Source organism: Anser brachyrhynchus, assembly GCF_964034855.1.
Source record: "Anser brachyrhynchus genome assembly, chromosome: Z".
Lineage (NCBI taxonomy): Eukaryota > Metazoa > Chordata > Aves > Anseriformes > Anatidae > Anser > Anser brachyrhynchus.
The window spans coordinates 78,279,472-78,296,048 of NC_137697.1; the positions used below are offsets into that span (position 1 = coordinate 78,279,472).

Genomic DNA, 16,577 nt, shown 5'->3' on the forward strand with positions numbered 1-16,577 from the left:
GTTTCATTTGATAATCATTCCTCGCCCAGCAGGTACAACATTAGGAAGTCAGCGTTTGCTTCCTCCTGCTGGGAAGCTTTTGGACCCCACTCTCCAAGAGCTCAGAGCCATTTGCCAGACAGAATCAGACAAACGTTTTGAGACAACGCTTAGACAAAGATTGGAGTTTTGAAGGTTTGGGGGTAAAAGGGAATCCCAGAGACCCTGGAAGGCAGTTATGTTTTCTGATGGAGCATAGGAGCTCTGCTGCAGGCTGAAAATGAAGTCCTGTCCAAGCTGGGTGAGAATTAGTTTCTGGAAAAGGTCTCAGCGTCTCTCCCATGCACCAGGTCTGCCAGCAAACAGAAAGCCAGCCCAGACAAAATTCATTTCAGCATTTCCTCGTTAGTGCACTCCAGCACTGGGTAGGAAAGGCTTAGAAAGAGAACCTGGTCGCAGTCACCAATCAAAGTGTCAACTATAGCTTTTCTTCTCTTACTACATAAACTATGGCACCAGTTACCTTAACGAAACGCAAGCTACAAGAAAATGTCTGTGTTGTCTCCCCTCTACAACACTCGGAAGATGCTGGTATTTTTCTAAAATCTACCTCCATAAAATATTTATCACTAGCTACAGGGCAGCCTAGCTGCTGAATTAATAACACAGGTGAAGAAGCAAATAGGCATCTCATGGGTACAGACATCTCTTACACGAAGGACACAAAACGGAACAGCTTGCACAAGGTGGGAACATATTAAGGATATTCATTAATTTCAAGGTACTGTATAGCTTCACTGCAAAACACATATACATGAGGTGCATTAATTCTGGTTTGTTCAGGTGTCTGCAAGCCTTCACGGGATTATTTGTCTTTGACCAACGTGGTCACCTGCTCACAAGCACAGCAGAAGCAAATGCCACAGACCAAACACAACAAAGCCAAGTGGCATCCTACCCATGGCACGCCTGGCGTTCGGACTCAAGCCAACTACCTTATGTAAACAGCACTCAGCCTTTCTCCAAAAAAGCACCTGATATCACATTTCATGACTCATTCCTGAACGAGATTTTTCTTGAGAAACCGGTGAAGAACTTGCCCAGAATAGGACAGAGAGGAGAGCAAAGTTTGAGCACTGCAGCATTACAAAAGCTGTTTGATGCTCAGTTTTGTGAGGTATTGTGACAGTGCCAGTAGTTAAGAGCAGTCAAACAAGTGACTGAATTTGCTTTGCTTCTCTGGACAGAAATTTGCTTCTTCTCTGCCCTTTCAAATGAGCAGAGGAAGGATAAAGGAAAACGACGAGGATTTAAAGAACAAGATTTACGCATAATTGAGCAAAGTTTGAAAAACAAGATTTCATTCAGAGGTAACGAACCTTGGTTCAGGATTTCTTACAGCAACTTGTGATCTTAATACGACAAAGGTAATGCTAAAGTGGGAAAAATAGAGAGCGTTTCACCTAAAAAAATGTATTTTTTAAAAAATAAGAACTTGCAAGTAAGAATAGCCAAGCATTACAGAGGATATAAGCTGAAGGATGGAGTAAACACCACTCACAGAGTTCTGCACTTCCCAGTATCAAAATGAAGAGACAGTCCAGGGAGGTTTTGAAAGCCCATCCAAATCTGTCCTAGCAGTCAAAGCTCCCTTCCTATTGGCAGCAAAACCTCTGGATGTGTGTTCTGCTATGCCATAACCCAGCCTCAACAATGTCCAGCATTCATGCCATGCATTGTATTGGTGAAAAAACACACTTTCATAAAAGCATGCCATTAATTCAAACCTATGTTTTGATTTTTTTTTTTTTCCCCATTTCTGGGAAAAATGGCATGGTCCTGGAGAGATGAGCTATTCGTCTTTGCAAGGTCTGTAAGCAAGTAATATTTATCTCAGTAAAGGAGGAGCTGGGGATTAGTACCAGAAGAAGGGTAAGTAGATAATAAATCCACTTCACAACAATTGGTAAAAGCCTGTCACCTATTCCAGAATTTCTCTGCTATCTGGGAAAGAAGTATGTGGTCTTGCGACAACAGAATCCCAAAGTTTAACAGTCGAGATTTCTGTCTTTTTACCCGTCTCAAGACCACCAAATGTACTATTCCTGACAGGACTGACATTGGATTAACGGCTCCCAGAGAAAACCACAATGCTCTTTTAATCCGCGTGTGCAGGTCAGAAAAACTTCACTAGGGATCTGAACCATTGCAACGGGATCTCTCTGTGGCAATATTTACACATGATCTCCCGCTCTTCTCTTGTGTTAGTTAGCCTGTATTTCCCAGGGTAAAAGACACTGGTACACAATAAAAAAAAAAAAAAATCAGTTGATTAAGAGCTCGGCAGCCACTGCCTGGCACCAAGCTGTAAGGCCTGCGGCCCGGCTTAGCAGCTAAAGGCTTCCCCTGCTGCAGCAAGAGGGACACAAACACTGAACCACATCCAACAACACAGCAAACTCTGCTTTTAGCATCAGTGACACCGAGCCTTAAAGGCACCAGAGCAAGAACTGGTCTTAATGGAAAAATAATAATAATAATAAAAAAAAAAAGCTCTAAACATATACTCTCATTTCTAAAGATAAGATGCCAAGTAATCACCAGGCTGTTTGCTACCAGTGCTAATGACTGGCAACAAATATGAGCATCCACGGAAGAACTTGTTGACACTAGAAGATCCTCAGTCATCCTTCAGGGAAACTAAAGGAAACATTAAGTATATTTAGTCTAATTTACGTATTTATTTTCTAAAACAAGTTGAAAATCATATTGCATTAGTTAGGTTGGGTAGTCCCACTTCTACACATTAGAAAAACATTTTAATTATTAACCTGTTAGTTAATAATCTGATATCTTTGACGTCCAATATAAATAAAATAAAAATATTGGTTTTACTCTTGGTAAAGAATAAAACATGATAAAGAGTAAAAGCTATTTTCTCTTGATAAAGCTTAAAAACTCTTTTCTTCAAAGACATCCAATTTCTCCAAGTAGCTTTATGACAAAGACACAGAGGGAAGCATTAGAGCACGTTAAAGTAGTTGACAAGTTTTTGTTTGTTTCAGAAAGCTGAACCAAAGGTATTGCCACAGGAGTTAGGTTTTTTAATAAGGTCTGTCATTTTTTTGTTCTGTTCTTTCAAGACCCAGAGTTGAGATCCATGGGAAGTTACTTCATAGTACAACAAATTTAATAACTTCTAAAACAAAAGGATGCTGAATAATACAAAGAATTAATGAATATTAGGAAAAAATCCTTCAGCTACAGTAACAGAATTGTACAGTCTTAACGTTGATAATTTCAAAATATTACATCACCTGGTAACAAACAGGCTTTATCGATGGGCCATAGACAAATTCCAAGTTGAGTGCCTGGACTGGCCCATGTGGAGGACCCACTGATTCCAGGTGGCTTTTTCTGTGCGCTTGGTGTGGTTTGTCATCATTTCACCCGTACAGAAATACATGGACTGTGCACTGCTACTTCCATGCACAGACACCAACTCTAAAGAACGCTCCATACTGAATTAAACATGATTTAATTTATATATTAAATATATTAAGTCTACAGGTGAAGGTTGAGGGATCTTTCCCTGTTTTACAAGGTACGGAGAAAACTTTTTTTTTTCAATTTCTTTTCTCATTTAAACTTACAGCTTCAGGTTTACATTATAGCTACCTTCTTAAAATTCCCTAGAAGATAACACTTACAATCAGAAAGATCTAGGATCGATAACAAAACAAGAGAGGAAAGGCCAAACCTCAGTCTTCAGATCAATGCAGAGTCCTCTGTCATCTTGCCAAAGACCAGCAATTCATCCAAGACAAAAAATAAAGATGACGCTTAGGTCTATTAATATGTTAGCACCACATCACAACAAAACAGTTAAATTAGAACTACCTACAGATAAGGAATGTGAATGACGTGCTGGCGGCTCTAAAACTGCTTTAGTCGTGTTTTCTAAAACACTAAAAAGTGTTTCTCTTTGCATCAATACAGCAACCGATGGTAAGTCTTATTGCTGTCTAATAATTTTCTGTGTCCAGCACCACAGAAGAGAAAAAAACACTTTTCAGCATTTCTTGAGCAAAAGTTTAGTAATATGGCTGAATTTAGGTGTTTGGCTTTTCATATGTAGCAAGTTCAACGTCTTTAAATAATTTATGAAATACACTGAAGTAGCAGAGCTTTGACACTCATCTGAAATCCAGTTAAAGTAGTTACTAATCCTACAGCAAAAGTTACTACCTTACAGCAGAGTCACTGGGGAGAAAATTAGTATTTTGGGGGTTCCTTTAGTGTAATGGCTGTTGCAATTCCTATGTACCATCCATCCATTATTCTCAATGCCATTATTTTATCATAGAGCGCTTTACATACAACCAGTAAAAACAGGGCAGGAAAAAAAAAGCAAAAAAAGAGAGAAACTAAACCTTGAACGAGGTCACAGATGAACAGTAAATCTACAGCTGCTACTAGATCACTTTAAAATACCTGTCCTAAGTACTTTACATGAGAAGAAATGCTAACTGGCCAACTTTGAGAAAAGATGCAGTTCACTTTGAAAACTCTGGAGAGAATCTTCAGTTAATTAAGCAGAGGATATAATTAAATACAATTCTGTTGTGCTATCGCTTGATTTTCATGTTAGCAATATACACGCATTGTATTAACATACTGCAAGTTAACAGACGGGTCAGAGTCCAACACAACATAAAACAGACTTGTGCATCTCCAGTCACTGGGAGGTAAACAGTTTACCAGAAATCAATACAACGAGGAAACAGGGCAATGCACAACATCCCTTGGTAGAACTGGATATGTAGTTAAACTCCTGGAGGAGCAAACAGCCCGGAGAAACAGCAACAGCCTTTCTTAAGAAAGAAATGAACTTTAGCAACAACTTTTTCTCGCTGCTTGCTATTTCTACTTTTATTTAATCTCTATTAATGAGCTCAAGGCTCTTCTGGCCCAGCTTTAAAATTCACTCATCTACTGCTTCCCTACGTGTCGGTGGCCAGGTTCCCAAAAGAAAGCTTTTTCCTGTTGCCCAGAATTTTGCCCTTTTATTCTCAGAAGACTGTCACCCTCAAATCATGCTCTAAATATCTGTGCAAATGAACCGTCTCCAACTCGTCTTCTTTTGTATGAGCATTATCTCAGAAAAATGTAACCCTTGCACATCATAAGTGTTTGGTTTTCCTCGTCACCCTCCTTCCCTAGAAATCCAAAGTAGCAATTAAGATTCTTGTGTAGCATTATCTGTGCAGATTTTCACCGACGTCTTTTGCCTTTACCTTCTGCTTTGTTCTTTCACCTTCCCTGGCTGGATCAATTACAGGAAGATGACCTGTAAGATACACAAACTAGACCCAACAAGGCAAGAGTTTTGCTAATGTAACTGCATTGACCCCAGTGGCGCTCTGCCAGGTGTAGATGTATCCTGGCAGAGAGAAGCACTGCCTCTCAGCTTTTCGCTGGCCCTGCATCCCCTTCCACACCCAGTTCGGAGTTCTGCTCTCTTCAGGCCCCCTCAGTCATCTCTGCTCCTATTTCTATGTAACCACCGCTTCTGTTTTCATCTTCCAGACACCTCAGCACAACGCCGTGCTTCTTAACCTGAATGTGCAACCTTCCTTCACCTGACCCTACACTATGGCCTCCCATTTCTGCAGTTCCCTCCCAGGTGCCGCCAAGTTCCCCCTCTTACACCAACTTTGTTACTAACTATCTATATATTACAGAGAGTTAGACAGACGGGCTGTCTGGAAACATCCCTCCAGGTTTTTTCCTCACTGCCTCATCTCTCCCTTGCACTATGCTGCATTATATAACTTAACAACCATTTTTTGGCCCTTAAGTCCTATAACTGCGAGTCTGAAGGATGCCATCTTAATTAAACAAATGGTTCTGCGTGCAGCAGAACTAATGAAGCTTGCTTTCCTATGGCTACGCATCCAGAGGCAGGGCTGCAGTCCCAGCCTTGCCCCCTCCCCTCCACTGCAGGCACCCTGCAGCCCTCCCTCATCTCCTTAGACGGGCAGAGAGGGAAGCCGCACGCCCCTTCAGTTTCATGGATCAACCTGTGACTCCCAGGTCACTATCCCGCAAACCTGCCGGGGAAGCAGCACACAGCACTTCTCACAGCCGAGGCCAGGGAACTCTTCCAGCTGGGAATGCCGCTGACATTCACTGCTGATTCGAGGTGACACTTGCCCACACCCGTGTTCTCTGATCAGGATGACGAAACACTTGCGGCTTTCTTCTGACTGCAAACATTCAGAAATGGTGGTATTTCCACCCCCCTGGGTTTTTTCGCTATCTGATTACGACAAGCTGCAGGTGGCATGCAGCTCTGTGCACAGTCAGGAGAAAAGCCATGCTGGCACAGGCAGTGCTGGGCACGTCCAAAGCCCCTGTGGAGCTGCAGAGCCCCCTGAGGGCTGCTGGCATCTCCTGCCCATGAAACCTCCACAGAGCCGCCACCACCTGCGGCTCCCTCAGGTGTGCATCTCCCAGATGGGTGAAGGAGGACGGATGCCACGTCCAGGTTCAGGAAAGGTTTGGCCAAGCAAACGTGCCACACAGCCTTCTCAAGCTGGAAGAACGATGATGTTTTAGCACGCGCAGATTTATTTCTTGGTCCTAGTAAACAGCATTTACATTCTGCCTACCCTGTGAAAGAAACCTGAGTTTCCTGCAGAGTGGTTGTAGCATCCACCTCTCCCCAAAGCAATCCAAGGGCAGCTTTGAGAGGCGCTCAGTCTTCCGAGGAGAACCAGGTCAGGATTCAGTGCTCAACTGTAATGGTTCTTTGCTGAAGACTCCATGCTTGAGAGTCCGTCTTCGTGAAGCACAGTGCTAGTCCCATTCACTGAAAAGGAAACTTCATCCAATGCCAAGAAAGCAAAGAATTTGCTATATTGTCCATGTTCACTGTGATCTCACTATAGCGCAGCGTTTAGACTTTGTACTTAGATCAAATTATTTTTAAATGGTGTGACTGTGCCAAGAAGTACAATCCCAAGATTAAATCTGCACACAGTAATGCAACCTAAAATGCAAGCCTTCCCATTCACCACACTAACTCATGATCCTTTTCACTGATTACAGCTGCAGTATTTTCCCCCATCGAGGAAGCATTTTCCTTTCTCAAAATATCTAGTACGTAGTTACTGAAGAAAAGAAAATCAACAGAATAAACATGTACAAAGCCTGAAGGAGCCTCATTTAATTCCATTCTTCAAAATACTGCCTTTCCATATGACTATGTTAAAAATACTTAGAAAGGAAAAAAAAAAAAAAAAAACACTAAGATACTGCTAGATTTAAAACTTGATTTAAAATTTATTCAAGATTTGACTGGAAAACAGATGCAAGGAAATGCTGCTGCCTGCTTCACACTGAGGATCACAACTGTTCAATTTCTGGATCATTGTGGATATTCAATTAATTTAATTTGAATGCGGCATTTTCTCACCCGATTGCTGATGAAATAAGATACTTAAATCATACAGAACTTTATTAGTATTGATTTCATCAGCCAAGACCAAAGTTGGGCAGGAACCTTACTGAACTGTGAGTACAGCACAGAAGCATACGAGACCTGACTCCTGAAATACACTGAACTGGAAACCCGAGACGGCCACAGAATTCGTTACTTGCTGCGCACAGACCTCTGAGGAGTACCAGACACCAATGGAGAGCATCCAGCAGCGCTTTATATTTTGTGTTCCCCCTCCCATTCTATAGCCCAATGAAGATGGTGCATTAAACCAGGTTAAATAACCTGAGTGAGACTCTACCTCCAGCGATGAGAAGGACAGAGGACGTGCTGAGTACAGGACCACAAAACAGCTGCTTCAAATCATCTCTTCGGAATAAACATCACGATCAGCGGCTCTAAGCTCCACCAACAAGCCAGGGACACGAAAAGCTTTACTTAACATCAAAAACAGCAGTTTTGGTATGCAGGCACAGCCCGAGTTAATGCTAGAAATTGCCTGGAGAAATTGGCCATAATCCTGCTCATTAAAGACAACTGTTGGAAAGCTTGGGTACCACTTTGTTTGGATTAGCAGCCTTCTTTCCAAATGTTGTGACTGTACCTTGCTCAAAATGAGAGTGATTCCATTGCAAGTAAATAACAATTGACATGTTTTGTAAATAAACGGTCTGTTTCTTTGCTGAATGCAACAGCGTAACAGCACTGAAAAAAAAGTAAAGACGCTTTTCATATTTATTAACTGCTAGGCGTGGTAGCCTTTAAAATGCCCTGTAATACCCAGAAGAGTAAAACTCCCGTAATTCCCGCAACCCAAACCCAAAGACGTCAGCTTGAAACGTGCCATACACTTTTGTGAGCGCGGTCAGAAATGTAAGGGCTGCTGAGGAGCAATGCCCGCCTCGCCAGCGCGGTCAGGCCGATGCCACGCCGACAGCCCACAGTGTTTTGGGGTTTGGGCGTTGAGGGGACGGACAGATCGGCGGCAGGACAGGACAGACGGCAGGCCTGGAGGCAGGTTTGTTGCAGTCCTACCAACGTTGGGTCCGTCACCTCACCCCAACGTGACACCCACTGGAGCTGCTGCCCCTCCCTGGGCACTGAGGGGACTCTGTGCCACTGGCGTGCAGCGGCGGCAGCGCACGGGTAGGCTAATTACTGTCATTTATTAGGTGTGTGCCAGCGGGGCTGCTGAACCACAGAATGGCCAAGGTTGGAAGGGACCTCCAGAGATCATCTGGTGCAACCCCCTGCCCAGCAGGAGCCCGTCACACAGGGTGGCATGCAGGCGGGTGTTGAGTACCTCCAAAGGAGACCCCACAACCTCTCTGGGCAGCCTGTCCCAGAGCTCTGTCACCCGCACCAAAGAGTTCTTCCTCCTCACATGGCGACGAAAGCCCCTGTGGTTCAATTTATACCTATTACCCCTCGCCCTACCACTGGCCACCACTGATGAGAGTTTGGCCCCATCCTCTTTACACTGTCCCCTCACGCGTTTGTAGGGTTTGGTAAGATTCCCCCCGCGGTCCCCTCTAGGCTAAACAGGCCTGTCTTTCCTCACAGGACAGATGCTCCAATCCCTTAATCACCTTCGTCGCTCCGTGCTGGACCCTTCTACAAGCTCCACGTCCCTCTCGCACTGCCGAGACACGGAATTTGGGCTGACTCGGGGGGGGGGGGGGGGGGGGGAAATAGAAAGTGACCGGCAGAGGAAGCAGGGGACAGGGGAGGAGGGCAGCCCTGGTGCAGCCCTGTCCCCCCCCGCGCCCCGACCCCGCCACCCACCCCAGTCCCCCCCTCAGTGCCAGGGGTCCCGGCGCCCCCCGCCGTGCCGCACCCGAGGGACTCACCGCCTGGTTCCCGGTGCCGGCGGAGGGCGAGCCCTGCAGCAGCTGCTCCAGGCAGGCGGTGCTGGGCAGCGAGGAGCTCTTCTGGTGGGACAGGTGCGCCCCGGGACGCCGGCACGGCTCGGGGCCGCCCCCCGGCCCCTGGTCGCCCCCCGGCCGGGCGGAGGGGGCGGCGGGGGTCGAGCGGGCGGCCGGCGGGGCCTTGCCGGGGGGCAGCCGCTGCTCGGGCGGGCGGCGCAGGGCGGAGCCGGCCTCGCCGCCCTGCTCGGGGGGCTCGGCGGCCGAGCAGCACAGGTTGGGCTGTGAGGACGAGAAGACGCGGTCCAGCGCCTGCCGCCGGCGCCTGAGGCCCCCCCAGCGCCCCGCGGCCGCCGGCTCCCCCTTGGCGCTCGGCGGGGCCGGGGGCTCCGCAGTGCGGCGCTTGCCCCCCAGCTGCAGGTTCCTCCACAGCCGGGCCTGGAAGGACGCGGCCGGCTCGGCCTCGCCGGGCTTACCCTCCTTGCCCGGCTCCATCGTCCTCCGGCGGCGGCCCCGGCGGCACAGCCCGGCCGGCCCGGCGCCCTCAGCCCCCGGCGGGCCGGGACGGAGCGGCGCCGCCTGCTGCTGCTGCTGCTGCTGCTGCCGCTGCTGCTGCTCCTGCCACCACTGCCAGCACCACCAACACGGCCACCACCAACACTGCCACCAACAGCCACCGACGGCCCCGCAGCGAAGGCAGGAGGCAGCCAAAGTTACCGCCGGGCTCGCCTATATATGCTGCGGGGACACAGTGGGCTTAGCCTGCCACCCCCCCCCCCCCCTCCACGCCGATTTTTCTTTTCTTTTTATATAAATATATATATATATGTGTGTGTGTGTGTGTATTTTTGCGTTGAGCACAGCCGCGCGGAGGGCAGCGTGCTCTGCCCGGCAGCGCCGTGATGCTGCATTTTACCCGCAGGCAGCTCCCGGGAGCGGGAGAAATAAAAAAATAAATAAAAAATAAAAACAAGCAGCGGCGTCTTTATCTAGACTGTGGTGGGGGAGGAGAAGGGGGAAAAAATAAAAATAAAAATAAAAATAAAAATAAAAATAAAAATAAAAATAAAAATAATAAAAATAAAAAGCACGTCTGGGAGAGGGGTTCCCACGGGCAGTGCTGCGGGGAGGTGCCCACCCACCAGGGCGATTTTTGGGGAGGGGGCACAGGGCACCCACCTTCCCCGAGAGGTGGCAGGGTGCAGGCCGGCCGCGTGCCGGAGTCGCTTTGTGGGTGCGATGGTGGGGAAAGGTGTGCCTAAAATTGCTCCTGCCGGCACAGTGGGTGCCACAGAAAGCGCTGCGTTTGCCACCGAAGGTGTCTCAAGGCACATCTGCCCTTCTGCAGCTGTACACGAGGATTTATAGCTCAGCCTCACTGTTTCCTGTAAGTATGCAGCAGGAAAAAAAAAAATTATCTTGACTTACGCTTTTTCTAAAAAAGAAGACAGTTGTAAATAATTATATCGTCTGTTTCCTCAGCACAGTGCGCCAGACCAGTGGCTCCATCACTCCATTTTGGATGCTGAATGCTGTCTGAAGTTTCTTGTTTTAATTAAAGTAACAGCAGCGGGAAGATTTCAAAACAAATTGAAGTAAATAAATATTTATTGCATAAAGTGAGCCATACCTTTGTCTGGATTTTGGGTTGTATTTCAATCTAAGTCACTTCGGCATACCAGCTGGTGATTAGGGCAACTGTATTCTGATTCAGCTTTCCCAAAGAAGGTTGCAGCCAGGCATTTGACAATATGACTTTTGCCAAACAGAAACAGGAGAAAACAGATGTTTTCTTGGCCTTTGGAACTTAGTGTGCAATATCTGTCTGATGTTGTAGGTACCACACAGAAACGTGCTGAAATGGAACCTCGTTGTGTGGCTTACTTTCCTGGGAAAAGAAGGATTGGCCTAAAAAGCAGGAATCAAGTAAAAGTAAAGATAAATTTGGTTCTGTACCTATGTTTGGGGAGGGAAAATGTGCCTATTTAGAGAAGCATTTGAATACTTCTATCTGCCTTGTCTTTTACTCTTTGTATTTTCACATTAGAGTGAAGCAGCTGTAAAATAAGCAGGTTTTCAAATAGATTGTAATTTCTGTGAAGGCATGGAAAAATAAATATTCTTTTCAGAAAGACAATAGCTATAGAAAGAATACAACATTTTGTTTAAAATAACTGCTTTTTCACCAAAATACTGAAACAGCCTCAGCTTAATATGCCTTTAAATGGCACTCTTTTTCACCGGTGATCAAACTGTCTCAAATACAGGAAATATGGGAAGTTTGTTACTTGTGTAATCATTATTTCTACATCAGCTGATCTGGTAAGCACGACGTTGCCTGGAAGTCACTGGCTGGAAGGAGAAATGGGCACAAGGCGCTGTGCAGCAGCCTGGCATTTGCAGTCCAGCTCTTGCTGCATGGCTACAACCTCTGCACTGGGTGGTCCCAAATACTGTGCAGGCAAGCCTCTTGATTTGGCTGCCACCAGACCCAGCATTATCTCTCCTAACGTTAAAATTGTGTCATTATGTCACAGTTTCCAAATCTGTCGAAGTCACGTCCATTTTGTCCAACCAGAGAGTGGATTTGCGTATAACAGGAAAAGGTCAGAGTAGCTTAGGCTGTTTAGTTGCAGAAATGCTCATTTTCCTGGGGGCGAAGTGGATCTGGGACCAGGAGGCAGTATATGGCAGCACTGTAACAGGCAGAGTGGGATTATTCTAGCATTAATTCAAATCAAGTCACCATAAACAGTTCTATAATAAAATGAGTCATTCTGCACACTGAATTCTCTGAGCCACATTCATTTATTAAAGTTGAATCTGAACCTGGCAGAAAGATCACAGCAAGACATCAAGCAACATTCAGATGGAAATCTCAACATTTAAAAAGAATATGGATGTAACACCTGTAACAGCCAGGAATGACACTTTTCCAAATGAACAAATAAGCCTTTATTAGCTCTGGAAATAAAAAAGGGATCTAAAAACATTTATTTACACCCCATTGCAACGATGTTCCATAAGCTAAAACAAAACACACACACACAAAAGAGAGATCTGGTATTTCAAATATGGAGTTTCTGAAACTGAGGAGATTCATAGTAGAGATTTCTTTTTTTTTTTTCTTTTTTTTTTTTCTTCTTCGCAACGTATCAATTAGAAATGTCAAAAAGGGAAGAACATTTTGTGAGGAAAGTGACTACAATCTTCTCAGAACTGTATTTGCTCTCTCTATGTATGTCATTACGCTAATCAGTTTAATTTAAACTGATAAAACAAATGTAGCACTCAATGCTAACCACTGTGATTTTTATAGAATCTATTTTCTAACACTTCTAATGACTGGCTCCAAAACCAATATCTCTCCACTGGTTTAGATTAAATAAACATCTCTCTCTCTGTTTTTTTTTTTTTTTGGTTATTTCTTAGAAAAATAAATTGTTACCCTGTAGATTCTGATATTCATGTCATTACCCATAAGTATTTACATTTGGAAATATACCTAAGTTCTCAGTTAACTCCTACTTTTGAAACAGCCTCTTTTCTCCCATTATTCGGAATCTAAAATGCAGCAAAGGTGGTCGTATTGTGAAATATACACAAGACAGCTACGGAGGCAATATTTGACTGGAGATGGCCTTAGGCCCAAAGGCTGAACACGATCTTGGTCTTTCTCAGCCTGGAACTGCATTTTAACCTCATTTGCACATGCTCAGTGCTGCCATTCAGTCATCTTCTTTACGTTTCCTCTGTGAATTATTATGAATTTGTGTCTCCTTTTTTCATCTAAGTGATATTTTAAACGACAAAGCTTTTTTCTATAATGCATTTCTTAAGTACAGCTTTGAAAGTTTCTTACTGTTTGTTTTTCTCTCACAGTAACATTGGGACACATGCAACCCACTGGCATATTTCAGGTCTTGCCATGTGATATCTGTGATATCTGACAAACAGTAGTCATTTAAATTTCTCTACAACTTGTTGTAAGACCTTTTGTATTATGCAGGCAACGACATTGTTTTACTCATTTTAGGCCATGGCTGAAAGTATTTTTACCTGAAACTTTCTGATTGGGATTCAGCATGAGGCAAAAATCCTCTACGAAAGTTGTAGCCAAAAGAAAGGTTTTGAAATTAAAACAAATAAATAAAATTTAAAGAAAAACATTGAAACCATGTGATATAATTTGAAACTTCAGGCAACCTTAGCTATAGGCAGTACTACAAGTCCTCTCTTCACCCAAGAATACACAGTAAAGAGTACATTTCTTCCTGGATTTTATACAAGTATGCTCCTACTACATATGGCTCTTCTAATTTGACATAACATAGCATCTCACAAAGCCAATCACAGCTAAGATCTGGAAAATTTTTCATCTCCTTACTGCAGTTTTGAATATTTTTAACCAGCTATTGAGTTTTTTGGGTGTAGCAATTAAAATACAGGTTCAGCCATTACTGTATGGCATTGCAAGCTTCGAAATGTTTTCTATATTAGCAAAGTACTGTGAGTATTATAGGATGTTACGAGAAGCTGAGTCAATGTACTGGAGATTGATTTCCATTCCTTCCATATGTATTTTTGTCTCTAATATTTCAATAATACTGCTTGCCGGCCTTCTGCTAACGTTACTTAGCCATTTCTTTAATCACTGCTGTTTACACTTGACAGGGTTCCTCCAACAACCTGTGTGGCCAGGGAAGGCAGGGCAGAGGCACAGGTTGGTGCAAAGCCACAGTGCTGCACCGTAAAGCATGCACAGCACTCCCAGCCTTGTGGTCAGACCGTATACCTGTCTGGGAGGGAGATCCCACCGCAGAGAGAGGTCCAACAAGATGGCCTTGCAAACGGGTAGAAGCATGTCACCCCTCCTATAGGACTGAGCAGAGCAATCTCTCTGCTGTTAGCAGGCTTTTTCCCCTTCAAGTCTCCACCACTGAATACAAAACTCTTTTTTTAGTGAGTTCTGGCTCACTTTTTGGTAATTACTGTTAGTACCAAATTGTATTAGTGCTAGTGTTAAATTGTAATGTTAATTTAGAAGTTTTATGCAGCCCCAATTTTATTCTATATTTGTTGGCTGGCAACTTCAGGTTTTCTCCAGTTAACGTGTGCAAATATTAACAAGCATGTCTACATTTAATACTAGCTTTTCAAAGTACCATCTACTACCTGCCTGCTCCATACTGTACCTGTGCTGTTTTTGTAATATGAACAAATATATATAGATAATAATATAATATTTTTTAAAAGTATATTGTATACATTATACATATACTTAAAAAGCTTGTAGGATCTTCAGTAATTGGTGGTATCAGGTTAGCTATTTGGCCTCTTCCACTACTTATCTTTATTTGCTTGCATGACAAGTATTTTTGCACAACAGAATGTGTTCATCAATTTTTCTTTCTTGTTCTGTGATGCATCTCAGCTCCAGCCTCATTTTTTTATTCCTGTATAGTGAAACTCATCAGTGCTTAGGACTGACAAATAATAGTCATACTGACAGTTAAAGTTGTCTTTGCTGATTGATCCAAGAGTTTTTTCTCATCACAAAATTCCAACTTCATTATCTGCTAGAGCAATGGGCAAACACAGACACTTTTCAAGTTCTCCTCAATATTTTCTTTAGTACAGGTTCTAGTGCGCCTTCAGCACCAGCAAGGGTTAGTGGTTCAGCTCCTTGCCCTTCCCAGTCTCTCTGAGAGCACTTTTTAAGAGGGATGCTTTTAGGCTTTTCCTAGCCCTCAGTGAAATTGCACAATTCTCCCTTAGGCTGGGACCTGTGTCTCCATAGCTTCTGTTTCTCTGCAGGTATGATGTTCAGGCTTCTTTATTAGAACCAGAAAACATTTATTTTAGCATTAGAAACAAAATAAAATTTAAAAAAAAAATCAGTTTTAATATGGCAGATACCCTCTATATTCATCCTGTTACAGCTTCTCCTGTTGCTAAGCATCTCATCCTTCAGAGCCTGCCTGGTTCCTTAGCCTTAACGTGGTGCCTTTTAAATCTTCTTATAACAGTTTTATTCTTTTTCATTTTTCTGTACTTTTACTGCATTTTGCTGGTCGAGAAAGCATCTCTGTAGGTTCATGTGAATGTTAAGCATCTCATATTTTCAGAGTGAACCTTTCCTGGCAGTAGTTCTTGACAGCTGTCAAGTCTCTGCTGAAGCATCACCAGTGGTTAGCCCTTTCTTCAATTCCTGTTTGTTCTTCCAGATGTTGCCTGTTAACCCTGTCTAGTTATATGGGGAACACTCCCATGCTCATAAATTAACATTCCAAATACCACAACACCCTCAAAATTTACTGGTCTTTACAGTCAACACACATCACCTACATCAACTACTTTTGGACAGCTTCAGAGAGTATAATGATTATTTTTCTCTCTTTTTTTTTTTTACTTATTTGCAGGTCAACTCTGCTTAAAGCCATCTCCCCTCCAAACAGCCTTCGTGTTTTGTAACCTCTCAATATCTTGAGAGGACACAAGATTCGTGTTTTTTGTTGTTGTTCTTGTTGTTGTTGTTGTTCTATTTTTTTTTTCCCCAAGGTTAATATTACTCAGATTTAGAACTGCTTCTCAATACCTGAAATGTCACTGTGGTTCTGCAACTCAATGAGCAATTACAAGCCCATTTGAAAGCAGGGGTTGTGGAAGACTCATGTTGTCTCCTCCGTGTCCTCCTCCATCCTGTAACACCAGCATTAGGAGGAATGGAAAAGAAGAAGGCTGACTGAAAAATCATTTGGAGCTTACACATAAATACGTGTGTATATATATATATTATATGAATCATACTGCCTTTTTCTGTTATTTCAGTCACCAAAATGTCAAGTTCCTTTCACTATAGTTTCTCATACAAATAGTTTATTTAATTCCCTTCTATTATCAAATTATTGTTAATAAGGGAAATCTATATAAACTCATACTATCACTGGTTTTGAACATATAACTTACATCTATTTTACAGATTGTCTTTTCCTCAATGAATTCCTCCAGAGACCTCAGTGATTTCTGGCACAGAATGTAAATACTTTGTGTTCCAGTCACCAGATCTTTTTGTTGGGTCTTATGTTATGCTTTACATAAGCCTAGTCAAGCAGTGCATTTTAAGTAATTAGCAATACTTCATGACTGTTGGACTTTTGGAGTACCAGTTTGAGACACAATTGCATCAATCTTAAGCACGCATCTGTCCTAGCCTTCTTATGTGTTTT

At 43.6% G+C, this 16,577-nt stretch overlaps 1 protein-coding gene across 4 annotated transcripts in view; it reads right to left on the reverse strand.

Annotated features, from left to right (window-relative positions):
- The window catches only part of MCTP1 (multiple C2 and transmembrane domain containing 1), a gene marked incomplete at its 3' end in the record, with an annotated part of 270,851 nt that extends 260,882 nt beyond the window's left edge, over positions 1–9,969 (reverse strand). Inside the window, exon 1 of one of the 4 annotated variants that reach the window (XM_080572689.1) lies at positions 9,334–9,951. In XM_080572689.1, coding sequence (XP_080428815.1) covers positions 9,334–9,843 — 510 coding nt within the window. In that variant the 5' untranslated portion in view covers positions 9,844–9,951. Of the gene's footprint in view, positions 1–9,333 lie in introns of all 4 variants that reach the window. The other 3 variants (XM_080572690.1, XM_080572687.1, XM_080572688.1) reach the window with 3 other exon arrangements.
- Positions 9,970–16,577: the final 6,608 nt, after the last annotated feature.